At 44.2% G+C, this 27,050-nt stretch overlaps 1 protein-coding gene across 1 annotated transcript in view; it reads right to left on the bottom strand.

The window, feature by feature from the left end:
* Positions 1-26,843, bottom strand: part of LOC138664110 (zinc finger protein 420-like) — a 292,426-nt gene extending 265,583 nt beyond the window's left edge. The window contains exons 1-2 of the mRNA XM_069750537.1: positions 26,786-26,843; positions 25,921-26,070 (exon numbers count right to left, since the gene is read on the bottom strand). Of these exons, the coding sequence (XP_069606638.1) occupies positions 25,921-26,070; positions 26,786-26,812 (177 nt within the window). The 5' untranslated portion in view covers positions 26,813-26,843. The remainder of the gene's footprint in view (positions 1-25,920; positions 26,071-26,785) is intronic.
* Positions 26,844-27,050: the final 207 nt, after the last annotated feature.

The following is a 27,050-nucleotide window of genomic DNA, read 5'->3' on the forward strand; positions in this document are numbered from 1 at the left end:
GTGTAGTATATAGAGGATCTGTCAGCTCTCCTATGTGGTGTAGTATATAGAGGATCTGTCAGCTCTCCTGTGTGGTGTAGTATATAGTGGATCTGTCAGTTCTCCTGTGTGGTGTAGTATATAGAGGATCTGTCAGCTCTCCTGAGTGGTGTAGTATATAGAGGATCTGTCAGCTCTCCTGTGTGGTGTAGTATATAGAGGATCTGTCAGCTCTCCTGTGTGGTGTAGTATATAGAGGATCTGTCAGCTCTCCTATGTGGTGTAGTATATAGAGGATCTGTCAGCTCTCCTGTGTGGTGTAGTATATAGAGGATCTGTCAGCTCTACTGTGTGGTGTTGTATATAGAGGATCTATCCTGTGTGGTGTAGTATATAGAGGATCTGTCAGCTCTCCCGTGTGGTGTAGTATATAGAGGATCTGTCAGCTCTCGTGTGTGGTGTAGTATATAGAGGATCTGTCAGCTCTCCCGTGTGGTGTAGTATATAGAGGATCTGTCATCTCTCCTGTGTGGTGTTGTATATATATATATCTGTCAGCTCTCCTGTGTGGTGTAGTATATAGAGGATCTGTCAGCTCTCCCGTGTGGTGTAGTATATAGAGGATCTGTCAGCTCTCCTGTGTGGTGTGGTATATAGAGGATCTGTCATCTCTCCTGTGTGGTGTAGTATATAGAGGATCTGTCAGCTCTCCCGTGTGGTGTAGTATATAGAGGATCTGTCAGCTCTCCCGTATGGTGTAGTATAAAGTGGATCTGTCAGCTCTCCCGTATGGTGTAGTATAAAGTGGATCTGTCAGCTCTCCCGTGTGGTCTACTATATAGAGGATCTGTCAGCTCTCCTGTGTGGTGTGGTATATAGAGGATCTGTCATCTCTCCTATGTGGTGTAGTATATAGAGGATCTGTCAGCTCTCCCGTGTGGTGTAGTATATAGAGGATCTGTCAGCTCTCCCGTGTGGTGTAGTATATAGTGGATCTGTCAGCTCTCCCGTGTGGTGTAGTATATAGAGGATCTGTCAGCTCTCCTGTGTGGTGTAGTATATAGAGGATCTGTCAGCTCTCCTGTGTGGTGTAGTATATAGAGGATCTGTCAGCTCTCCCGTGTGGTGTAGTATATAGAGGATCTGTCAGCTCTCCTGTGTGGTGTAGTATATAGTGGATCTGTCAGCTCTCCCATGTGGTGTATACAGAGGATCTGTCAGCTCTCCTGTGTGGTGTAGTATATAGAGGATCTGTCAGCTCTCCCGTGTGTTGTAGTACAGGGGTGTCAAACTGCATTCCTCGAGGGCCGCAAACCATGCGGGTTTTCAAGATTTCCTTAGCATTGGACAAGGTGCTGCAATCATTATGTGTGTAGGTGATTAAATTATCACCTGTGCAGTACAAGGAAATCCTGAAAACATGACCTGGTTGCAGCCCTCGAGGAATGCAGTTTGACACCCCTGTTGTAGTATATAAAGGATCTGTCAGCTCTCTTGTGTGGTGTAGTATATAGAGGATCTGTCAGCTCTCCCATGTGGTGTAGTATATAGAGGATCTGTCAGCTCTCCTGTGTGGTGTAATATATAGTGGATCTGTCAGCTCTCCTGTGTGGTGTAGTATATAGAGGATCTGTCAGCTCTCCCGTGTGGTGTAGTATATAGAGGATCTGTCAGCTCTCCCGTGTGGTGTAGTATATAGAGGATCTGTCATCTCTCCTGTGTGGTGTAGTATATAGAGGATCTGTCAGCTCTCCCGTGTGGTGTAGTATATAGTGGATCTGTCAGCTCTCCCGTGTGGTGTAGTATATAGAGGATCTGTCAGCTCTCCTGTGTGGTGTACTACATAGAGGATCTGTCAGCTCTCCTGTGTGGTGTGGTATATAGAGGATCTGTCAGCTCTCCCGTGTGGTGTAGTATATAGAGGATCTGTCAGCTCTCCCGTGTGGTGTAGTATATAGTGGATCTGTCAGCTCTCCCGTGTGGTCTACTATATAGAGGATCTGTCAGCTCTCCTGTGTGGTGTGGTATATAGAGGATCTGTCATCTCTCCTGTGTGGTGTAGTATATAGAGGATCTGTCAGCTCTCCCGTGTGGTGTAGTATATAGAGGATCTGTCAGCTCTCCCGTGTGGTGTAGTATATAGAGGATCTGTCAGCTCTCCTGTGTGGTGTAGTATATAGAGGATCTGTCAGCTCTCCCGTGTGGTGTACTACATAGAGGATCTGTCAGCTCTCCTGTGTGGTGTGGTATATAGAGGATCTGTCAGCTCTTCCGTGTGGTGTAGTATATAGAGGATCTGTCAGCTCTCCCGTGTGGTGTAGTATATAGTGGATCTGTCAGCTCTCCCGTGTGGTCTACTATATAGAGGATCTGTCAGCTCTCCTGTGTGGTGTGGTATATAGAGGATCTGTCAGCTCTCCTGTGTGGTGTAGTATATAGAGGATCTGTCAGCTCTCCTGTGTGGTGTAGTATATAGAGGATCTGTCATCTCTCCTGTGTGGTGTAGTATATAGAGGATCTGTCAGCTCTCCCATGTGGTGTAGTATATAGTGGATCTGTCAGCTCTCCCGTGTGGTGTAGTATATAGAGGATCTGTCAGCTCTCCCGTGTGGTGTAGTATATAGAGGATCTGTCAGCTCTCCCGTGGGGTGTAGTATATAGAGGATCTGTCAGCTCTCCCGTGGGGTGTAGTATATAGAGGATCTGTCAGCTCTCCCGTGTGGTGTAGTATATAGAGGATCTGTCAGCTCTCCCGTGTGGTGTAGTATATAGAGGATCTGTCAGCTCTCCCGTGTGGTGTACTATATAGAGGATCTGTCAGCTCTCCTATGTGGTGTAGTATATAGAGGATCTGTCAGCTCTCCTGTGTGGTGTAGTATATAGAGGATCTGTCAGCTCTCCTATGTGGTGTGGTATATAGAGGATCTGTCAGCTCTCCTGTGTGGTGTAGTATATAGAGGATCTGTCAGCTCTCCTGTGTGGTGTAGTATATAGAGGATGTCAGCTCTCCCGTGTGGTGTAGTATATAGAGGATTTGTCAGCTCTCCTATGTGGTGTAGTATATAGAGGATCTGTCAGCTCTCCTGTGTGGTGTAGTATATAGAGGATCTGTCAGCTCTCCCGTGTGGTGTAGTATATAGAGGACCCTTCAGCTCTCCCGTGTGGTGTAGTATATAGAGGATCTGTCAGCTCTCCCGTGTGGTGTAGTATATAGAGGATCTGTCAGCTCTCCCGTGTGGTGTAGTATATAGAGGATTTGTCAGCTCTCCCGTGTGGTGTAGTATATAGAGGATCTGTCAGCTCTCCCGTGTGGTGTAGTATATAGAGGATCTGTCATCTCTCCCGTGTGGTATAGTATATAGAGGATCTGTCAGCTCTCCCGTGTGGTGTAGTATATAGAGGATCTGTCAGCTCTCCTTGTGGTGTAGTATATAGAGGATCTGTCATCTCTCCTATGTGGTGTAGAATATAGAGGATCTGTCAGCTCTCCCGTGTGATGTAGAATATAGAGGATCTGTCAGCTCTCCTGTGTGGTGTAGCATATAGAGGATCTGTCAGCTCTCCCGTGTGATGTAGCATATAGAGGATCTGTCAGCTCTCCCGTGTGGTGTAGTATATAGAGGATCTGTCAGCTCTCCTGTGTGGTGTAGCATATAGAGGATCTGTCAGCTCTCCCGTGTGATGTAGTATATAGAGGATCTGTCAGCTCTCCTGTGTGGTGTAGTATATAGAGGATCTGTCAGCTCTCCTGTGTGGTGTAGTATATAGAGGATCTGTCAGCTCTCCCGTGTGATGTAGTATATAGAGGATCTGTCAGCTCTCCTGTGTAGTGTAGTATATAGAGGATCTGTCAGCTCTCCTGTGTGGTGTAGTATATAGAGGATCTGTTAGCTCTCGTGTGTGGGGTGGTATATAGGATCTATCCTGTGTGGTATTTTTAAACGGCATGGTGGGCCCCAAGAATGATTTTTCTCTGGTGGGCCCAAGGTACTCCAGTCCAACGCTGCACACACACATATATATATAAGAAAGGAGAAATATATAAACATATTTATATAGTCATGGTCAAAAAGTGTTGGCACCCTTGAAATTGTTCCAGAAAAGAAAATTATGTATTTCTCTCCAAAAATTATTGCAATTACATATTTTTTGTTATACACGTTTAGTTCCTTTTATGTGTATTGGAATAACACACAAAAAAAGAGAAAAAAACAAATTGCCCATAATTTCACACAAAACCCCCAAAATGGGCAGAACAAAATTGTTTGCACCTTTCTAAAAATGTGGGTTAAAGGGAACCTGTCACCTCAAATTGGCGGGATATGTAAATGCATTTTTTCTGGTATGATGGGCGGCGTTTCATCTTTATTTCTCCACCCCATCCGTCCTTGTTGTCCACAATATGTTCGAGAATTAGAGTACTTGTCCTCCATAGTTCGCGCGTGCGCAATGCAATCTTCATTTGCGTACGCGCAGTATGCTTTGCCCAACTGCAGGCAAAGCCGAAAAGCATTACTGCGCATGCGCCCGCGCACTATGTCCCAGAACACAGCAAAATACTTCCGGGACATAGTGCGCGTGTGCATGCGCAGTAATGCGTTTAGGCTTTGCCCGCAGTTGGGCAAAGCATACTGCGCATGCGCAAGCAAAGATTGCATTGCACACACGCGAAATATGGAGGACAAGTACTCTAATTGTCGAACATATTGTGGACAAAAGGACGGATGGGGTGGAGAAATGATGACGAAACGCCGCCCATCGGACCAGAAAAAAGGCATTTACATATCCCGCCAATTTGAGGTGACAGGTTCCCTTTAAACAACTTGGTTTCAAATGTATGATGCTTGTCTAACTCACCTGTGGCAAGTAACAAGTGTGGACAATTTGAAAATCACATCTGAAACCAGATAAAAAGACTTTGCAGTAATAAAAACATCTTAAAACATTCGCTCTCATTATTCTGGTATTTGGCAAATATTAAAAATTATGGTAGTCCTAATTGACCTAAAACGGGAAAGATTTATTCTGATTTCATGTCAGATATTGAGAAAAACATGCATGTGACTTTTTATATAGTGTATGTAAACTTCTAGTTTCAAGTGTATATATTATTGGACCCAGCAGAATATATGGGCTCCTGCCAGGTATATACTGTATTTTTTGCTTTGTAAGACGCTCCAGATTATAAGATGCACCCCAAATTTTGAGGAAAAAAACTTTTTTTTTAATAAATTGGTGGTGCTGCTTATAATCCATGCGTCTTATTGCTTACTATGTTACTGGGGGTGGTGGCTGCGGTGAAGGGGAGTCCCAAGGTCGCTGCTAGAGGAGGCAGGAGTGGAGCGTTGCTGCAGGCTGAGATGAAGGGGTGTGCAGGTGTCCTGTGCTGCGGGGGGCTCCTGTGCTGCAGGGGGTGTCTCCGGAGATGCTTGCGTTTCCGGTGCTGCGGGGGGCTCTGTCGACATTTTGAGAAAGGCCAGAGCCCCCCGGCAGTTCGTCCATGCTTCCCTTTGCAACAGACTTTGGAAAAATGGCCGCCGGGAGATGGCACATGCGCAGATGGAGATCTCGGGACCAAGATCTCGAGAGATGAGATCTCATCGCTGAAATCTCATCTCCCGAGATCTTGGTGCTGAGAACTCTTATCTGTGCAGGCGCCGCCTCCCGGCGGCCATTTTCCCAAAGTCCGTCGCACAGGAAAGCATGGACGAACTGCCGGGGGGGCTCTGGCCTTTCTCAATATGTCGGCATAGCCCCCCGCAGCACCTAAGCAAAGTACTGCAGTGCGCAGGTGCCGGGAAAGGTCAGAGAGGCCCGGCGCCTGCACACTGCAGTACTTTGCTCTGCCCTCAACAGGGCAGACAAAGTATGCCAGTGCCGGAGCCACGGCAAGAAGACAAGAAGAGGACGTCATCTGTTGTGAATTCTGTTGTCAAGCTCCCTCCTGTGGTCATGAATGGTACTTCGGCTGGTTCTGTCCATGGGCTTCCTCTGGTGGTTGTGAGTGGGGCTGCGGCTTCTGAGGTTCCTTCCACAGGTGACGAGGTTAATTCGTTAGCTGGCTGCTCTATTTTACTCCACCTAGATCATTGCTTCATGCCACCTGTCAATGTTCCAGTATTGGTCTAGTTCACTCCTGGATCGTTCTTGTGACCTGTCTTCCCAGCAGAAGCTAAGTTCCTGCTTGTTTTTCTCTGGTTTGCTATTTTTCTGTCCAGCTTGCTATTTTGATTGTTGTCTTGCTTGCTGGAAGCTCTGGGACGCAGAGGGAGCGCCTCCGCACCGTGAGTCGGTGCGGAGGGTCTTTTTGCGCCCTCTGTGTGGTCTTTTTGTAGTTTTTTGTGCTGACCGCAAAGCTACCTTTCCTATCCTCTGTCTGTTCAGTAAGTCGGGCCTCACTTTGCTAAATCTTTTTCATCTCTGTGTTTGTAATTTTCATCTTTACTCACAGTCATTATATGTGGGGGGCTGCCTTTTCCTTTGGGGAATTTCTCTGAGGCAAGGTAGGCTTTATTTTTCTATCTTTAGGGATAGCTAGTTCCTTAGGCTGTGTCGAGTTGCATAGGGAGCGTTAGGAGCAATCCACGGCTATTTCTAGTGTGTGTGATAGGATTAGGGATTGCGGTCAGCAGAGTTCCCACGTCTCAGAGCTCGTCCTATATTATTAGTAACTATCAGGTCATTCCGTGTGCTCTTAACCACCAGGTCCATTATTGTCCTGACCACCAGGTCATAACAGACATCTGATGAAGATAGGAGGTGCCGGACCGGACCGAGACGCCCATCGTACCCGGACCGCAGCGGGACCGCCCCTGGGTGACTATAATATAACCTTTATTTGTCATCTTTCAGGTTACAGCGGGGGCTTATCTACAGCATTACAAAATGCTGTAGATAAGCCGCTGATGCCTGTGGCAGCAGCTCATATACGATTTTGGGGGTGACAGACTCCCTTTAACCTGCAATACCTGGTCATTGGATTGAGGATGGTAGGCCGAAGAGAAATCCAAAGTGACATTCAGTAGCTTGCAGTTGGCCCTCCAGAAGTGAGAAGCAAACTGGATGCCTCTATCTGAGACAGTACTTAGCAGTAGACTATGGAGGCAGAAAATATGTAGAATAAACTTATATGTGAGCACTGGAGCAGATGGGAGAACTGACAGTGGAGTGAAATGAGCCATCTTGGAGAAACGATTCACATCCACCCAAATGACGGTACACCCTTCCGATACTGGAAGATCAGTGATGAAATCCATTGCAATATGCTGCCAGGGAGCAGAAGGTATGTGCAAAGAAAGTAGCCGACCAGCCAGAAGCTGTTTCAGAGTTTTGTTCTGGGCACAAGAGGGACAGATATAGGCTAAATCTGCAATATCCTAAGCAGGGTCAGCCACAAATAATGTTGGGAATTGAGGAGAAGTGTTTTCTTCTGTCCGGCATGGCAAGCCAACATGGACAAGTGACCCCAAAGAAGGACCCTCTTCCTATCTGGTTCAGCAACATAAGTTTTTCTGGAAGGTAGCCAAGACCAATCCAACAGAGTGAACTTAATTATTTTGGAGGGCTCAATGATGTATTGAGGCTCCTCCTCCTGGTTGGAACACAGAAAAAGATCTAGAGAGTGCGTCGGCCTTGACGTTCTTATTAGCTGGATGAAAATAGAGAGTAACATTGAAGCGGGAGAAGAACAGGGACCACCTGGCTTGTCATTGATTAAGCCGCTGTGCGCACTGCAGATAGACTAGATTCTTGTGGACAGTGTAGATAACGACCGGATGCATCGCTCCTTTAAGCAAAAATCGCCACTCGTCCAGAGCCAGAGTAGTTGCGTTCTAGAGCAGAGAAGATTTTGAAAAAGAAGCCGCAGGTCACCATGCAGTCGTAAGAAGATTTCTGATTAAGAACGGCTCTGGCCCCTGATGAAGCAGCATCCACCTCCAGAAAGAACTGCTTGTTATTGTCTAGACAATGCAGCACAGAAACTGAGAAGGCCTGTTGCAGACACAAAGGCGTTCTCTGACTCTGGAGCGCATATTTTAGGATTGGCCCCCATGCAGAAATAGGAGCAGTCTGAGAGGAAAAATGCAGAATAAACTGGTGGTAGTAATTTGTAAATCTGAGAAACCGTTGGATAGCTTTCAGACCGTCAAGGTGGGGCCAATTCAAGATGGTGGACACTTTCTTGGTATCCATTTTCAGGCCAGTCTCGGAGATGATATACCCAAAAAAAGAGAGGTCTGCTCAAAGATGATCTTTTCATATTTGGCGTACAGATGGTTCTTTCTTAAGGTACCGTCACACTAAGCGACGCTGCAGCGATACCGACAACGATCCGGATCGCTGCAGCGTCGCTGTTTGGTCGCTGGAGAGCTGTCACACAGACAGCTCTCCAGCGACCAACGATCCCGAGGTCCCCGGGTAACCAGGGTAAACATCGGGTTACTAAGCGCAGGGCCGCGCTTAGTAACCCGATGTTTACCCTGGTTACCATCGTTAAAGTAAAAAAAAACAACCACTACATACTTACCTACCGCTGTCTGTCCCCGATGCTGTGCTTCTCTGCTCTGGCTTTGAGCACAGCGGCCGGAAAGCAGAGCGGTGACGTCACCGCTCTGCTTTCCGGCGCTCACAGCCAGAGCAGAGAAGCAGAGCGCCGGGGACAGACAGCGGTAGGTAAGTATGTAGTGGTTGTTTTTTTTACTTTAACGATGGTAACCAGGGTAAACATCGGGTTACTAAGTGCGGCCCTGCGCTTAGTAACCCGATGTTTACCCTGGTTACCAGCGAAGACATCGCTGAATCGGCGTCAGACACGCCGATTCAGCGATGTCAGCGGGAGAGCCAGCGACGAAATAAAGTCCTGGCCTTTCTGCCCCGACCAGCGATATCACAGCAGGGGCCTGATCGCTGCTGCGTGTCACACTGGACGATATCGCTATCCAGGACGCTGCAACGTCACGGATCGCTAGCGATATCGTCCAGTGTGACGGGGCCTTTAGTCTTTGCAGAACCTGGCAAACATCCCTTTGGTGTGAAGGCAGATAAAGAGAGAACACAATATTGTTTAAGTAAACTACAACACACGTATAGAGATCTCGGAAGATGCCATTCACCAGTTCTTGACAGACTGAAGGGGCTCTGCAGAGTCCAAATGGCATTACACAATACCCATAGTAGCCATTCTGGGTATTAAAGGCCATGTTCCATTTATCTCAACGGCATATTCGGAGCAGGTTGTCCCTCTCCTTGGAGGTCGAGCTTCATAAAGTCTCTGGAACATTTAAGGCCATCAATAACTTAGAAATGAGAGGAAGAGGATATTTATTCTTGATCATAATTTGGTTACGACCCCTATAAATCGATATAGAGTCAAAGTGAACCGTCTTTTTTTCTTTACAAAGAATCCTGCTCCAGCCAGGAAGAAGATTTCTGGATAAATCCCCTGGCAAGATTCTCTTTAATATACTTGGACATGGCCCAGATCTCAGCCTGCTCCAGGGGGGTAGATTCAGCCTCATAGAGGAGAAGTGTCTGGTATAAGGTCGATAGGGCAGTCATATGGCCTATGAGGGGTTAGCGTCTCAGGTTCCTTTTTGTCAATGACATTAGCATACATCCAATATACCACAAGCAAGCCAGATGAATTAGATGAAGAAACCAGATGTCGAGCAGAACGAATGGGAAATAGACATCTCTCGAGGCACTCCTGTCCCCAAAGTACCTCTCCAGATTTCCAATCCCATTCGCTGCCATGGCAAACTGAGAAGCAGAGGGTGAGACAAACCCGACAGCACATAAGAGAGGAATCTTCTCCGAGTGTAGCATTCCTTTACGAACTTCCAGAGGCTCAGTCATGGAAAGGATAGTCTCGAAAAGAGGTTTTCCATCCACCAAAAAATCACCAATAGATCCTGTAGATATTGAATCAGTATTTGTTACTGGTCCAAAATGGATGTTACCACAGAAAAAAGGATACTGACAACGTCAGCTATGGAGAGGAGTGATTCTCACCCAGAGTGACCTCTCCAACAGACCCTAGGCCCTGGAGTTTCCCGGTCTCCCTGGGCAGGAGTGGACTGCCACAATAGAAGCATCTTCCCATGACACATTGGGCCTCCTGACAATGCTTGGCTATCTTCACCTGGTCAATGTGCATGGACTCTGGGGAGGATGGCAAGGCTGAGGCTTGGACAGGTCTTCTCCCGTGTGTACCAACCTTTGTATTGTTATTATTGTCTGCACATGTCCCTGCTTAATTGTAAAGTGCGGCGGAATATGCTGACGCTATATAAATAAAATTATTATTATACAATTAGTTTTACACTTGAGAAAGATGCCAGACCAGTGTCGAAATATGTTGTGGATTAAAAAAAAGTTACTTTACCATTGGCGAATTGATCTTTATTTCTGCAGCGCCACTCATATCACACTATATCGTGCATTATTAGTAATTGATTTCATGATCATTATTTAGTACTCTAAATTACTTTTCCCTTCTCATGTAGACGAGAGACTTTTTTCTTGGTCAAACAAATGGCTAATTTAAAGTGTACTTTCTTTGATATTTGACCTTGCAAATTGTCTGCACACGAATATGCCTTCTCCCATATGACATTTTTTAATGTGCCACCAAAGCTGATTTGTGGTTAAACAGTTTCACATATTAGTGGCATGAAAATGGCTTCTCACCTGAATTTTCTTATGTCTAACGATGTCTGCTTTTTGAGTGAAACATTTCCCACATTCTAAACATAAATATGGCCTTTCCCCTTTGTGAAAATTCTGATGTTTTAAAATGTGTTATTTCTCTATAAAACATTTCCCACATTCTGAACATGAACATGGCTCTTCCCTGTGTGAATTTTCTGATGTGTAACAAGAATTGATTTCTGATTAAAACATTTCCCACATTCTGAACATGAAAATGGCTTTTCCCCTGTGTGAATTCTCTGATGTCTAACAAGGTCTGATTTTTGAGCGAAACATTTCCCACATTCTAAACATAAATAAGGCTTCTCACCTGTGTGAAATATCTGATGTGTAACCAGATGTGATTTCTCTAGAAAACATTTTCCACATTCTGAACATGAAAATGGCTTCTCCCCTGTGTGAATTCTCTGATGTTTAACAAGATTGGCTTTCCAATTAAAATGTTTTCCACATTCTAAACATGAAAATGGTTTTTCTCCTGTGTGAATTCTGTGATGTTCAACAAGGTGTGGTTTCTGAATGAAACATTTTCCACATTCTAAACATGAAAATGGCTTCTTTCTTGTAAGGGTTCTTTGATGTTTAACATCCTTTCCGCCATTTTTATTAGCATTAACAGTTTGAAATGAATCAGAGGATACGATCTGTTGGAATGGCTCCGATGATAGCTTTTTGCTGTTAAGATCTGAAGGTATACCAAGGATAATGGCAGGATCTTCATGTTTACCTGGTGTGACACAATTCTCATCTGCCATAAGTAAAATGGAATTATTTTTTCAACATTTCCTTGCAAAATAATAGTGTTACTAAAAATATAATATATTTTATAATATTTTTAAACAAATTGTAAAAAGAATTATCAATTAAGACAATGGCTATGGGATGGGTAAGGTCTTTTATCCTTTGAGAAATTACAGGAGGCCTATGGGTTACTGGAGGTCTGTAAAGGTACCGTCACATTAAGCGACGCTGCAGCGATATAGACAACGATGCCGATCGCTGCAGCGTCGCTGTTTCGTCGTTGTGTGGTCGCTGGAGAGCTGTCACACAGACAGCTCTCCAGCGACCAACGATGCCGAAGTCCCCGGGTAACCAGGGTAAACATCGGGTTACTAAGAGCAGGGCCGTGCTTAGTAACCCGATGTTTACCCTGGTTACCATTGTAAATGTAAAAAAAAAAAAACACTACATACTTACATTCCGGTGTCTGTCGCGTCCCCCGGCGTCAGCTTCCCTGCACTGTGTAAGCGCCGGCCGTAAAGCAGAGCGGTGACGTCACCGCTGTGCTCTGCTTTACGGCCGGCCGGCGCTGACACAGTGCTGGGAAGCTGACGCCGGGGGACGCAACAGACACCGGAATGTAAGTATGTAGTGTTTGTTTTTACATTTACAGTGGTAACCAGGGTAAATATCGGGTTACTAAGCGCGGCCCTGCGCTTAGTAACCCGATGTTTACCCTGGTTACAAGTGAAGACATCGCTGGATCGGCGTCACACACGCCGATTCAGCGATGTCAGCGGGTGATCCAGCGACGAAATAAGGTGCTGGCCTTCTAGCTCCGACCAGCGATATCACAGCATGATCCTGATCGCTGCTGCGTGTCAAACAACGATATCGCTATCCAGGATGCTGCAACGTCACGGATCGCTATCGTTATCGTTCCAAAGTTGCTCAGTGTGAAGGTACCTTTAGTTTCACTATAGACAGTTTCATCATGCTTACATGGCACAGAGTGGTTGATATGTCGGTCCAAACAGATATCCTTGTGGATTATATATATGTAAAAGGGGGAAGAAGAGGAGTTGTGTCGAATATTTACAGGGACCTACTGTAAAGTTACCCGATCAAGGTAAAGGAGAAATGGGAAGTAGAGGTGGGAAGGATGGAGGAGGATAAGTGGGAGGAAATATTGGAATATATACCCAAACTGTCACTAAGCGAGACGGCCAGACTTTCACAAATATATGTACTCCATAGACATAAAGTATTTAGGACACCAGACAGATTGTACAAAGCTGGTTTGAGACAGACTTCGGAAAGTCCTAGGTGATGAATCGAGAAAGTCTGTGTTATATTAATGTGTATTACTGTTAAAATGCTGTTTGTGTACATTAATAGGGGGGTGGGGGAGGGAGATATTTTGTAATATCTGTACTTGTTCACTTTTGACAAATTGACTTTGTCTGATGTTTGTAGTTCGTTAATTAATAAAAATGTATCTGATTAAAAAAAATTAAGACAATGGCAGCAGCAATATATATTCAAACTAACTACTAGGTTCATGTTTTAGTGTGCCTGTCACCAATCTCTTATTGTGAATTTTCCAGAGGAAAATCTTAAAAGTGCCTGCAAGTCAGTACCATTATGTGTCCATCTCATATACTCCCAGACCTCTATAACTACCACTAAAGAAATACACTAAGCCCAGAGTCCAGCTATAAACAGTACTGTGAATACAGAAGTATATACACTGCTCAAAAAAATAAAGGGAACAATAAAATTTAAAATCTTCGATCACACTGAACAAAATATTTAAGTTGCAAATCTTTATTCATTACATAGTGGAATGCGTTGAGAACAATAAAACATAAAAATGATCAATGTAAATCAAAATTAATAGCCCATGGAGGTCTGGCTTTGGAATGATACTCAAAATCAAATTGGAAAATCAAATCACAGGATAGTTCAACTTCAGGGGAAATGCCTCAAGACAAGGAAATGATGCTCAGCAGTGTGAGGCATTCACGTGCCTGTATGACCTACCTACAATGCCTGACATGGTCCTGATGAGGCAGTGGCTGCTCTCCTGAGGGATCTCCTCCCAGACCTGGATTGAACCATCAGTAAACTCCTGGACAGTATGTAGTGCAATTTGACGCTGGAGAATGGAAGATGTCTCAGATGTGCTCGGTTGAATTCAGGTCTGGAGAAAGGGCAGGCCAGTCCATAGCATCAATGCCTTCATCATGCAGGAACTGGTAATACACTTTAGCCACATGAAGCCTAGCATTGTTATGCATCAGAAGGAACCCAGGGCCATTGCGCCTGCATATGGTCTCACAATGGGTCTGAGGATCTCATCCCAGTACCTAATGGCAGTCAGGGTACCTCTGGCTAGTACATGGAGGTTTGTGCGGTTCTCCAAAGAAAAACCACCCCAGACCATACCTGACCCACTGCCAAACAAGTCATGCTGGAGGATGTTGCAGGCAACAGAAAGTTCTCCACAAAGTCTCCAGACTCTGTCACATGTGCTCAGTGTGAACCTGCTCTCATCTGTGAAGAGCACAGGGTGCCAATATCGAATCTGCCAATCTTCGTGCTCTCTGGCAAATGCCAATCGCCCTACACGGTGTTGGGCTGTAAGCACAACACCATCTTGTGGAAGTCTGGCCCTCATACTACCCTCATGGAGTCTGTTTCTCACAGTTTGAGGAGACACATGATATTAGTGGCCTGTTGGCGGTAATTTTGCAGGGCTCTAGCACTGCTGCTCCTGTTCCTCCTTGCACAAAGGAGGAGATAACGGTCCTGTTGCTGGGTTGTTGCCCTCTTACGGCCCCCTTCTCATCTCCTAGTTTACTGGCCTGTCTCCTGGTATCTGTTCCATACTCTGGACACTGTGCTGACAGACACAGATACCCTTCTTGCCACAGCTCGCATTAATTTGCCATCCTGGATGAGCTGCACTATCTGAGCAACTTCTGTAGGTTGTAGACACCACCTCATGCTACCTCTTGGGGTGAGAGCAATGACAAAATGCAAAACTGATCAAAACAACAGCCAAAACGGATAAGAACACAGAAATGGTCTGTGGTCATCACCTGCAGAACCACTTCTTTATAGGGGTTGTCTTGCTAATTGCCTATAATTTCTACATGTTGTCGGTTCCATTTGCACAACAGCAGGAGAAATTGATTCACAATCGGTGAATAACTGGACAGGTTGATTTCACAGACGTGTGATTGACTAAGCGTTACATTGTGTTGTTTAATTGTTCCCTTTATATTTTTGATCAGTATACTTTGTAACAACCCAAAAACTTGTTATGGCTCAGAAGGAGAGACATCTGTACAAGGTTATGTAAAATACAGTATTTATGCTAAATCTTTATGCGTTAATGTAAAATCTCTTTGTGTGAAAATACCTTAAAACTTAAACATATGGAGTAGAACCTGTCACTTCTCTCCATTTAGTGGTCACTACTCACCTGTGCAGTTATATGTAGGAATCTCCTCTTTACACCACTCATCATCCCTCACATATGTCTCTGTAGTATTAATATGGGGCAGACCTTTACCCTAAAATGTAAATTGTAAAAGTTGCAAACAAATTAGGACATTTGGTGAAATGATTTTAAAGAATAGAAAATATTAAATAGGTGTAGGTCTCCTGTATAAATCCAATCTGCCGGCTCCTAATTCTAAACAGAAAATATGCAAGAACATCCAGACAAGATATATTGTCTGATCCTGTCATCTTCATCAAGTATAAAATATACACTGAATGACCACATTATAAGAGACACCCATCTAGTAACACGTTCCATCTCCTTTACCCTTCACAACCTCAGCATTAGGTCTGTTCACACATTCAACCAGGTGATGAAAGGTTACGCAGGGAATATTGGCCCGTGATGAATAGCTTCTCACAGTTGCTGCAATTTAAATAAGGTAACAGCATGCTTTTATGCTTTAATATAGTGCTGCGGGAGCTGTGTTTCAGCAAACCGCCATATAGGTAAACGATGCAATCACGCGGGTTCACGCTGAGAGCCACCATGATCGGGTGCTAGTGTCAGCTCTATGTGAGAGCTGATGCCCTAAAGCAACTCCCCTGATCGGTGCAAGCACCAATCATTGACGTTTAACCCGTCTGATGGAAATCTGGGGCTAACTGTTGTGAATTCCGCTCTTGGGCTCCCTCTGGTGGTTGTTAGTAGCATTTTTGTGAGTTCTGCTCTTGGGCTGCCTCCTGTGGTTTTGAGTGGTATGGCTGCTTCTTGGATTTAGTTTCTGCAGCTGTTTTCACTGATCGTCTTTCTGGCTTGGCTATATTAGTCTGGCCTTATCCCTCATTCAATGCCAGTTGTCAATTGTTCCAGCCTGGAGTATTGCTCTTTGGATTTTCCTGACTCTCTGACCAGTTTAGCAAAGTTAAGTCCTTGCTTGTTCTTTTGCAGTTCACTTGTTGTGGACTTTGTTGTTCAGCACTTTCTATGTTTTGCTCATTTGTCCAGCTTATCAGTATGGATCTATTCAGCTAAGCTGGAAGCTATGGGCAGCAGAGTTTGCCCTCCACACCTTTAGTCAGGTGTGGAGATTTTTGCATTTCTCTGCGGTGGACTTTTTCTAGTTTTTTTTTACTGACCGCACAGCGTTCCGTCCTGTACTATTGCTATCTTGTTTCATACTACGTATGTCATTTCCTTCTCCTCTCACAGTCATTATTTGTGGGGGGATAAACTATCCTTTGGGGATTTTCTCTGAGGCAAGATAGTTTTCCTGCTTCTATCTTTAGGGGTAGTTAGCTCTTAGGCTGTGACGAGATGCCTAGGCAGAGTTAGGAGCATTCCATGGCTACTTCTAGTGTTGCGTTGAGCTTAGGGACTGCGGTCAGTATAGTTACCACCTGCTCAGAGCTAGTCGCATGTCGCTCCTTAATCACCAGACCATAACAGCTAACACAAAATATTCACGGTAAAAATGTAAATCATTTTTTGTTCACTGCTCAGTGGTATAAAATTCTGTGACACACCTGTGGTGTCAATATAATCACTGCAGCCCTAGATGAATTCATTGAGAGGTTTAATTGTTAAAATGGGGTCACTTATGGGGGGGGTTCTGCTGTGTTGGCACCTCAGGGGCTCTGTGAATATGACATGGCACCCTCAAACTATTGCAGCAAACTTTGCACTGTAATATGGCGCTACTTCCCTTCTGAGATTTGCACTGTGCCTCAAAAATAATTTTAGTCCACATATCGGGTATCTGTGTACTCAGGAGAAATTGCACAACAAATGTTGGAGTCCATTTTCCTGTAACCCTCATGAAAATGCAAAATTTGGAACTAAAAAAAATTTGTGTGGGAAAAATGTGATTTTTTTTTTTTAATTTTTACCTCTCAAAGATCAGGAGTTTCAAGGTGCTCACCGCACATCTAGATAAGTTATCTGAGGGGGTCTAGATTTCAAAATGGTGTCACTTGTTCGGGGTTTCCACTCTTTAGACACATCAGTGACTCTCCAAAGACGACATGGCGTCTGCTAATTAAGCCAGCAAATTTTACATTCAAAAAGCTCCTTCTCTTCCAAGCCCTACCTTGAGCCCAAACAGTGGTTTTCCCCCACATATTGGGTATCGAAATGCTCAGGACGAAGTGCACAACAAATTTTATGGTCCATTTTCTCTTGTTATCCTTGTGAAAGTAAAAAAAAAGTTGGGTCTAAAGGAAAATTTGTGTGAAAAAAGTTAAATATTTATTATTTCTTTCCACTACTGTGAAGCAATTGAAGGGTTAATAAACTTCTTGAATGTGGTTTTGAGCACCTAGAGGTATAAATTTTTTAGAAAGGTGTCACATTTGGGTATTTTCTGTTCTATAGGCCCCTCAAAGTTACTTCAAATGTGATGTGGTCCATAAAAAATAGTTTAGGGGGCTGGGGGGGACCCAGCGGTCATGGTGCACATTGGCACTAATGACAAAGTTAGAGGTAGGTGGAAGGTCCTTAAAGATGATTTCAGGGAATTAGGCTGCAAGCTGAAAGCAAGGACCTCCAACGTGGTATTTTCCGAAATACTGCCGGTACCACGTGCCACGCCAGAGAGGCAACGGGAGATTAGGGAGGTTAATAAGTGGCTCAAGAATTGGTGTAGGAAGGAGGGGTTTGGGTTCCTGCAGAACTGGGCCGACTTCTCAGTTGGCTACAGGCTCTACGCTAGGGACGGGCTGCACCTCAATGGGGAGGGTGCAGCTGTGCTGGGGGAGAGAATGGCTAGAAGGTTGGAGGAGTGTTTAAACTAGGAATTGGGGGGGAGGGTATTCAGTTTATAGGAGGGGAAGATAGTGCAAACAGAGACCTGGGCACAAATAAGGAAGTTGGGGGTGGCGGTGGCATGGGGGGGGTGGTGTTATGATAAGGTAATTCAGTACCACAATGGACATAGAGGTCAGAGCACATACAGTGATCTGACAATAACCCAAAAACATAGAACGAGCTCTGAGACGTGGGAACTCTGCTGACCGCAAACCCTAATCCTCTCCAACCACACTAGAGGCAGCCATGGATTGCGCCTAACGCTCCCTATGCAACTCGGCACAGCCTGAGAAACTAGCTAGCCTGAAGATAGAAAATAAGCCTACCTTGCCTCAGAGAAATACCCCAAAGGAAAAGGCAGCCCCCACATATAATGACTGTGAGTTAAGATGAAAAGACAAACGTAGAGATGAAATAGATTTAGCAAAGTGAGGCCCGACTTTCTGAACAGAGTGAGGATAGGAAAGGTAACTTTGCGGTCAACACAAAACCCTACAAAAACCACGCAAAGGGGGCAAAAAGACCCTCCGTACCGAACTAACGGCACGGAGGTACACCCTCTGCGTCCCAGAGCTTCCAGCAAGAAGGAAAAAACAAATAGACAAGCTGGACAGAAAAAAAACAGCAAACAAAATAGCAAAGCGGAACTTAGCTATGCAGAGCAGCAGGCCACAGGAACGATCCAGGAGGAAACAGGTCCAATACTAGAACATTGACTGGAGGCCAGGATCAAAGCACTAGGTGGAGTTAAATAGAGCAGCACCTAACGACTTCACCACATCACCTGAGGAAGGAAACTCAGAAGCCGCAGTACCACTTTCCTCCACCAACGGAAGCTCACAGAGAGAATCAGCCGAAGTACCACTTGTGACCACAGGAGGGAGCACTGCCACAGAATTCACAACAGGGTGGGGTCAGAACAGTTAATAATTTAAGAAATAGAAGTACAGAGAGGAACATAAAGTGCATGTATACTAATGCCAGAAGCCTCGCCAACAAAATGGACGAATTAGAACTAATGTTGTTGGAGCATAATTATGACATGGTGGGGATATCTGAAACGTGGCTGGATGAGAGCCATGACTGGGCTGTTAACTTGCAGGGCTATAGCCTGTTCAGAAATGACCGTACAGATAAGCGAGGGGGAGGGGTGTGTCTATATGTAAAATCGTCCTTAAAACCCATCCTGCGCGATAATATAGGTGAATTTAATGAAAATGTAGAATCCCTGTGGGTGGAGATAAGGGGAGGGGGAAAAAATAATAAATTACTGATAGGGGTTTGTTATAAATCTCCAAAAATAATGGAAGCAATGGAGAATATCCTCGTAAAGCAAATAGATGAAGCTGCGACTCAAGGAGAAGTCATTATTATGGGGGACTTCAACTACCCTGAAATAGATTGGGGAACAGAAACCTGCAGTTCCAGCAAAGGTAATCGGTTTTTGACAACTATGAGAGACAATTACCTTTCACAACTGGTTCAGGACCCAACAAGAAAGGGGGCACTGCTAGACCTAATATTAACCAACAGGCCAGACCGCATATCAAATATAAGGGTTGGGGGTCACTTGGGAAATAGCGATCACAAAATAATAAGTTTTCATGTATCCTTTAAAAAGATGTGTAGTAGAGGGGTTACAAGGACACTAAACTTCAGGAGGGCAAATTTCCAACGGATGAGAGAGGATCTTGGTGCAATTAACTGGGACGATATCCTGAGACACAAAAATACACAAAGAAAATGGGAGACGTTTATTAGCATCCTGGATAGGACCTGTGCACAGTATATACCGTATGGGAATAAACATACTAGAAATAGGAGGAAACCAATATGGCTAAATAGAGCTGTAAGGGGCGCAATAAGTGACAAAAAGAAAGCATTTAGAGAATTAAAGGAAGTAGGTAGTGAGGAGGCATTAAATAAATACAGAAAATTAAATACATTCTGTAAAAAGCAAATCAAGGCAGCAAAGATTGAGACAGAGAAACTCCTTGCCAGAGAGAGTAAAAATAATCCTAAAATATTATTTAACTACATAAATAGTAAGAAACTAAAACATGATAGTGTTGGCCCCCTTAAAAATAGTCTGGGTGAGATGGTGGATGAGGATGAGGAAAAAGCCAATATGCTAAATGACTTTTTTTCATCAGTATTTACACAAGAAAATCCCATGGCAGACAAAATGACTAGTGATAAAAATTCCCAATTAAATGTCACCTGCTTAACCCAGCAGGAAGTGCGGCGGCATCTAAAAAAATCACTAAAATTGACAAATCTCCGGGCCCGGATGGGATACACCCTCGAGTACTGCAGGAATTAAGTACAGTCATTGATAGACCATTATTTTTAATCTTTAAAGACTCCATAATAACAGGGTCTGTGCCACAGGACTGGCGTATAGCAAATGTGGTACCAATATTCAAAAAGGGAACAAAAACTGAACTCGGAAATTATAGGCCAGTAAGCTTAACCTCTACTGTGGGTAAAATCCTGGAGGGCATTCTAAGGGATGCTATACTTGAGTATCTGAAGAGGAATAACCTAATGACCCAATATCAGCACGGGTTTACTAGGGACCGTTCATGTCAGACTAATTTGATCAGTTTCTATGAAGAGGTAAGTTCCGGATTGGACCAAGGGAACCCAGTGGACGTAGTGTATATGGACTTTTCAAAAGCTTTTGATACGGTGCCACACAAAAGGTTGATACATAAAATGAGAATAATGGGGATAGGGGAAAATATGTGCAAGTGGGTTGAGAGCTGGCTCAGGGATAGGAAACAAAGGGTGGTTATTAATGGAGCACACTTGGACTGGGTAGCGGTTAGCAGTGGGGTACCACAGGGGTCCGTATTGGGCCCTCTTCTTTTTAACATATTTATTAATGACCTTGTAGGGGGCATTCAGAGTAGAATTTCAATATTTGCAGATGACACTAAACTCTGCAGGGTAATCAATACAGAGGAGGACAATTTTATATTACAGGATGATTTATGTAAACTAGAAGCTTGGGCTGATAAATGGCAAATGAGCTTTAATGGGGATAAATGTAAGGTCATGCACTTGGGTAGAAGTAATAAGATGTATAATTATGTGCTTAATTCTAAAACTCTGGGCAAAACAGTCAATGAAAAAGACCTGGGTGTATGGGTGGATGACAAACTCATATTCAGGGGCCAGTGTCAGGCAGCTGCTACAAAGGCAAATAAAATAATGGGATGCATTAAAAGAGGCATAGATGCTCATGAGGAGAATATAATTTTACCTCTATACAAGTCACTAGTTCGACCACACTTAGAATACTGTGCACAGTTCTGGTCTCCGGTGTTTAAGAAAGACATAGCTGAACTGGAGCGGGTGCAGAGAAGAGCGACCAAGGTTATTAGAGGACTGGGGGGTCTGCAATACCAAGATAGGTTATTACACTTGGGGCTATTTAGTTTGGAAAAACGAAGACTAAGGGGTGATCTTATTTTAATGTATAAATATATGAGGGGACAGTACAAAGACCTTTCTGATGATCTTTTTAATCATAGACCTGAAACAGGGACAAGGGGGCATCCTCTGCGTTTGGAGGAAAAAAGGTTTAAGCATAATAACAGACGCGGATTCTTTACTGTAAGAGCAGTGAGACTATGGAACTCTCTGCCGTATGATGTTGTAATGAGTGATTCATTACTTAAATTTAAGAGGGGACTGGATACCTTTCTGGAAAAGTATAATGTTACAGGGTATATACACTAGATTCCTTGATAGGGCATTGATCCAGGGAACTAGTCTGATTGCCGTATGTGGAGTCAGGAAGGAATTTTTTTCCCCAATGTGGAGCTTACTCTTTGCCACATGGGTTTTTTTTACCTTCCTCTGGATCAACATGTTAGGGCATGTTAGGTTAGGCTATGGGTTGAACTAGATGGACATATAGTCTTCCTTCAACCTTAATAACTATGTAACTATGTAAATGTTGTTGTAAAAATGAGAAATTACTGGTCAACTTTTAACCCTTATAACTTCCTAACCAAAAAAAAAAAAGTTTGTTTAACAAATTGTGCTGATGTAAAGTAGACATGTGGGAAATGTTATTAACTAATTTGTGTGACATGATTCTCTGATTTAAGGTCTGTGATAAAGTCAATGGCAAGGCGCTGGACTGGAGATATGTTTCACTGAGGCTAAATGTTTCAGTGATGTAAAACCCAGAAGTTTTTTCTCCAGCACATTAAGTGTTGCAAGGGCTTAAGTAGCTATTTTGTTGAAGAGTTGGGTTTTTGTGGGCAACCATAGAGCGGGTGAGAGGTTGTCTACCTTATCTCCAAACCAGGGTGTGGTCTGAAGCTTAAATAGTCAGCCTCCAGAGGCAGTCATTGTTCAGTGTGACTGGAGAGGCTAACTCCAGTGTTACTTCACCTTGGTTTATGCAACATATAATAAACAAAAAAAGAGAAGAAGAAGAAGCGCAAATAACATGCACACACAACCCATAAATAGACATAGGCATCCCACATTAAGCCCGTGGTATGTGCTATTAAAGAAAAATATATAGATTGTACTTGCCACTCACTGGAGTAAGAGAGCCTGCCTGGTCCCAACGCGTGTCGCTAATCAAAGTAGCTTCGTCAGGGGAAGTCCTGACGAAGGGACGAAGGGAAATCTATATATACCACGGGCTTAATGTGGGACACCTACGTCTTTCTATTATTGATCTATGTTTGACCCATAGAGCTTTCTCTATTGTGCAAGTACTCTTATTATGTGCACCTAAAATGTACGCTCATTATGTGCAATATGGTCATTATATGTAAAAGGGTTTCCTACATTTTGAGCTCTTGGTTGTACTTTGCACATACAATGGATGATTTTTCCTCACTGGAGTAGCTAAACCGTTTGGGGCTATTTATTCCCTTTTGAGCCTGCTTGAACACATCCCCCTATATAAAAGGGGTGTTGACTTGGGTATGCTTTTTATATGTTTTTAATGTTTTTATGACGTCAAGCACTTTGTCTTTTCAATAAAGCCTTTTTTCACTATTTACGGATTGTGTCTGCACGTTACTTGCGCTTCTTCTCCTTTTTTGTGCATTTCATGTCTTAGGCGCATTAGTAGCACCCCCGGTAATTGGTCTGTTATCTATGGAGGTGCCCACTTCTTTATTTTTCATATAATAAACTAAAGGAAGTTCTTAAAGAGACAGTGTTCCTGTGTCTACCTGTGTGTACAGCTGAGAGCCGATCTACCAAAAGGGAAAAAAATTAAGTTTAAAAATTTTCTCCAAATTTACGATTTTTTCCCAAATAAAAGTAGGTCATATTAAATAAATTTTACCACTATCATTAGTGATGAGCGAATATACTCGTTACTCGAGATTTCCCGAGCACGCTCAGGTGTCTTCCGAGTATTTTTTAGCGATCGGAGATTTAGTTTTCCTTGCAGCAGCTGAATGATTTACATCTGTTAGCCAGCCTGAGTACATGTGGGTATTCCTTAGCAACAAGGCAACCCCCACATGTACTTATGCTGGCTAACAGATGTAAATCATTCAGCTGCGGCAAGAAAAACTAAATCTCCGAGCACTAAAAAATACTCGGAGGTCACCCGAGCGTGCTCAAGAAATCTCGAGTAACGAGTATATTCGCTCATCACTAACTATCATAAAGTACAATATCTGACAAAAAAAAAAATCTCAGAATTAGTGGGATCCATAGAAGCGTTCCAGAGCTATGACCTCATAAAGTGACAGTAGTCAGAATTGAAAAAATTGGCCTGGTCAGGAAGGCAAAACAGATTCAAGGATGAAGGGGTTAAAGAATTAAGATGTGGTGACTGTAAAGGCTGAGGAAGAAAGGAAAACTCATTGTCATGTTCATGAAAAGAAAATTGTCACGCCGCTGCAATGCAGGTAAATGCAAGCTCCACTTGATGGCAATAGAGTGGAGGAAGGACTGCACACATAAAGACCAGACCTTGAATGCAGCGGCGAGGCCACCACCAGGTGGCAGCAGAATACCGTAGTCAAAACAAGCCAGGTCGATATAAGACTGGAGCGTAGGACAAAAGGAGTAAGCAAACACAGAATCAACAAGTCAAATGGGTCAATACTGGTCGGGAGCAGATATGCCAACAACAAGAGACAAAACCACAGGTCAGGGTCCAAGCCAAGTCAAAACCAGAAAGTCAATACACGAAAGGGGAACACTGAGTCGGGAAGGGTAGAGGGGAAAACAGACACAGGTTCAGTAAGCAAGCAGCAGGACAAATCAGGGTAAGCGGAGTCAGCTACACACACCATAGCCAGAAACTATAACTGACATGGTCTGCAGGACACAGCGGAGATAAATAGCAAACCTGAAACCAGACTGAGGCTGAGAAAATTAACCCCTGGCATGACCAGACCAGAAAAAGGGGAAGACAGGACTCAAAACCCTGTCTGGATCAAGACAAAAATCTATGAGTTTACGACCACTGAAGAAATATCTGTTACGAATAGATTATCTTGGTTGATCACAATGCTTAGGTAAACCTTAATGTCTAAATATCCATACACTGTAATCAAAGAACAAAGGATGATCCAAGAAAACATTCCACCACCACCAGCCTGAACTGTAGAAGCCCGCGTGCGCCAAATTCTGACCCTTCCATCAGTATGGTGCATTAAAAATCTAGCTTCGTCTGACCAATGTTTCCGCTGTTCAGGGATATAATATTTGAGCTCTTTAGTTAACTGAATTTTTTTTCCTGTTTCCTTTACTCAGTCATGGCACTGAAACTAGTCGCCTGCTGTAAAATAACCATTGGAGCTAAGTAACGACAAGTATTTATGGAGGATTAGTTGGACACCAGTGCTAACTTGCATGACTGTGCAGCATCTGATCATCGGAACAATTCTTTATCCCTTCCCCACGAGTTGGTTACGTCCTCAGGATCTCTATCCATTTAATGTTTTCTCTCGATCACATCACCCTTAGAATACATTTATCACATTTGTATGTAAAAATCCCAGTTCTGCAAATCAGTCCCTGGCTCAGTGTTCCCCAAGTCCAGTCCTCAAGAGCCACCAACAGGTCATGTTTTCAGGATTTCCTTAGTATTGCACAGTTGATAATTGCATCACCTGGACAGGCAAGCATTCAATGACCTGTGCGATGCTAAGGAAATCCTGAAAACATGACCTGTTGGTGGCTCTTGAGGACCGGACTTGGGGAACACTGCCCTGGCTAATCTAGTCCTAACGACAGTGTCACATTGGAAGTCACTCAGCTTGCTCTACTTTGCCATACTAATGTGAATTCACACTGAAACTAAACTCTTTGTTTTATGCTGCACAACAGGGTCTTTGGTCTAATATCCAAACATAGAAGCTCCTATTAAGATAAGGCCGATGTCTCTAAATTGCCCGTTCAGTGTATAAAACTGGTGGATAAAATACGAATAAGCCCAAGACCTTCACAGCCTTCTACACGTCATAAGGGAGATCTCATGACACCTTCGCTCCATCTACCTGATGATTCTGAGGAACATCGGGATCTTCTTGTTTACAGTCCTGTGGGAGAAGAGGACGGGGACATCTCTCTGGTGTTGTCCTCTCACTGGATAGAACTGGAGGAAACACATACAGGGACTGAATTCATTATTTACATACAGATAATTATAGGCCGTGTGTATTTAGTTCTGTCTATTACCTGGTGATGTGAGGGGCTGTGGAATCTCCATCATGGCGTCCTTGTACAGATCTTTGTGTCCTTCTAAATACTCCCACTCCTCCATGGAGAAATAGACGGTGACATCCTGACACCTTATAGGAACCTGACACATACAATGATACCGTCATCCGCCGATCCCTCCATAGCGTTACTGTATAATGTCCCAGCATTCCCAGCAGTGTCACCTCTCCAGTCAGCAGCTCAATCATCTTGTAGGTGAGTTCTAGGATCTTCTGGTCATTGATGTCCTCATGTATCAGGGGGTGAGGTGGAGGCCCCGTGATTGGGCTCAGGGGTCTTCCCCATCCCTCAGACACAGGGTCCTGACAGAGCTCACTAGAGGTCTTCTTCACTACTGTGTAATCCTGGTTATGGAGAGACACATTAATAAATCTCACTACAGACATTTCCAGAGTCCTCACCTCTCCAGTTCTGTCCATCTGTTATTCCCATAGATAAGAATGATGTAATGTGACGTCATCAGAATCTCTCACCTCTCCAGTAAGCCGGAAGAGGATCTCTAGGGTGAGGTGTAATATCCTCTCCGCCATCTTGTCCCGGTCCCTATCCATCCTTGTAGGGTCACTCAGGAGAATTCTCTTATATAGAAGATCTCCACTGAGAGGATCCGATATTGTAGGGACCTGAATGGGGAGAAGATGACGATGTAACATCATAAAGATCCCATGTAAGACATTTCCGAAGCTGTTACTGGTGTCACATGATAATAATCTTTAATTTTATATAGCGCTAACATATTCCGCAGCGCTTTACAGTTTTGCACACATTATCATCACTGTCCCTGATAGGGCTCACAATCTAAATTCCCTATCAGTATGTCTTTGGAATGTAGGAGGAAACCCACGCAAACACGGGGAGAACATACAAACTCCTTGAAGATGTTGACCTTGATGGGATTTGAACCCAGGACTCCAGCGCTGCATGATCGCTACATCCAGTCATGGCCCCGTCCTGCCCCCGGTATAAGGCTACGTTCACATTTGCGTTGTGCGCTGCTGCGTCGGCGACGCAACGCACAACGCAAACAAGAACGCATGCAAAACGCATAGTTTTGCGACGCATGCGTCCTTTTTTTGCCGGATTTTGGACACAAAAAAATGCATTTTGCTGCGTCCTCTGCGCCCTAACGCTTGCGGCAAAAAAGACGCATGCATTGCAAAACACATGCAAACGCATGTCCATGCACCCCCATGTTAAATATAGGGGTGCATGCGTCGCCGCGGCTGCGCCCGACGCAGCCCAGCAGAACGCAAATGTGAACGTAGCCTAACACACAGGCTCAGCACTGAGGGGGTTAATGTCCCCTGCGCCCAGTAATGGGGAATCTCCAGCACCTACCTCCACCTGCAGAGCCGCACACCACATATATGGCTGTTCTGTGAGCACAGGACCTGTGATAAGGTCACAGGAGGGGAGGAGTCAGGGGTCACATGATCATGGACCTCAGTGTCTGCAGGACTCTGCTGTGTTGGTTGTCATGGTGCTGGATGAGGGGAAGTTTATGTGTGGGGCCAGGAGGGGTTTACAGTGTGGATGTAGCAGAGCCGTGTGTGTACGAGGTGTACGGAGCGGAGCCATGTGTGTATGAGGTGTACGGAGCGGA

Source organism: Ranitomeya imitator, chromosome 2, assembly GCF_032444005.1.
Source record: "Ranitomeya imitator isolate aRanImi1 chromosome 2, aRanImi1.pri, whole genome shotgun sequence".
Taxonomy (NCBI): domain Eukaryota; kingdom Metazoa; phylum Chordata; class Amphibia; order Anura; family Dendrobatidae; genus Ranitomeya; species Ranitomeya imitator.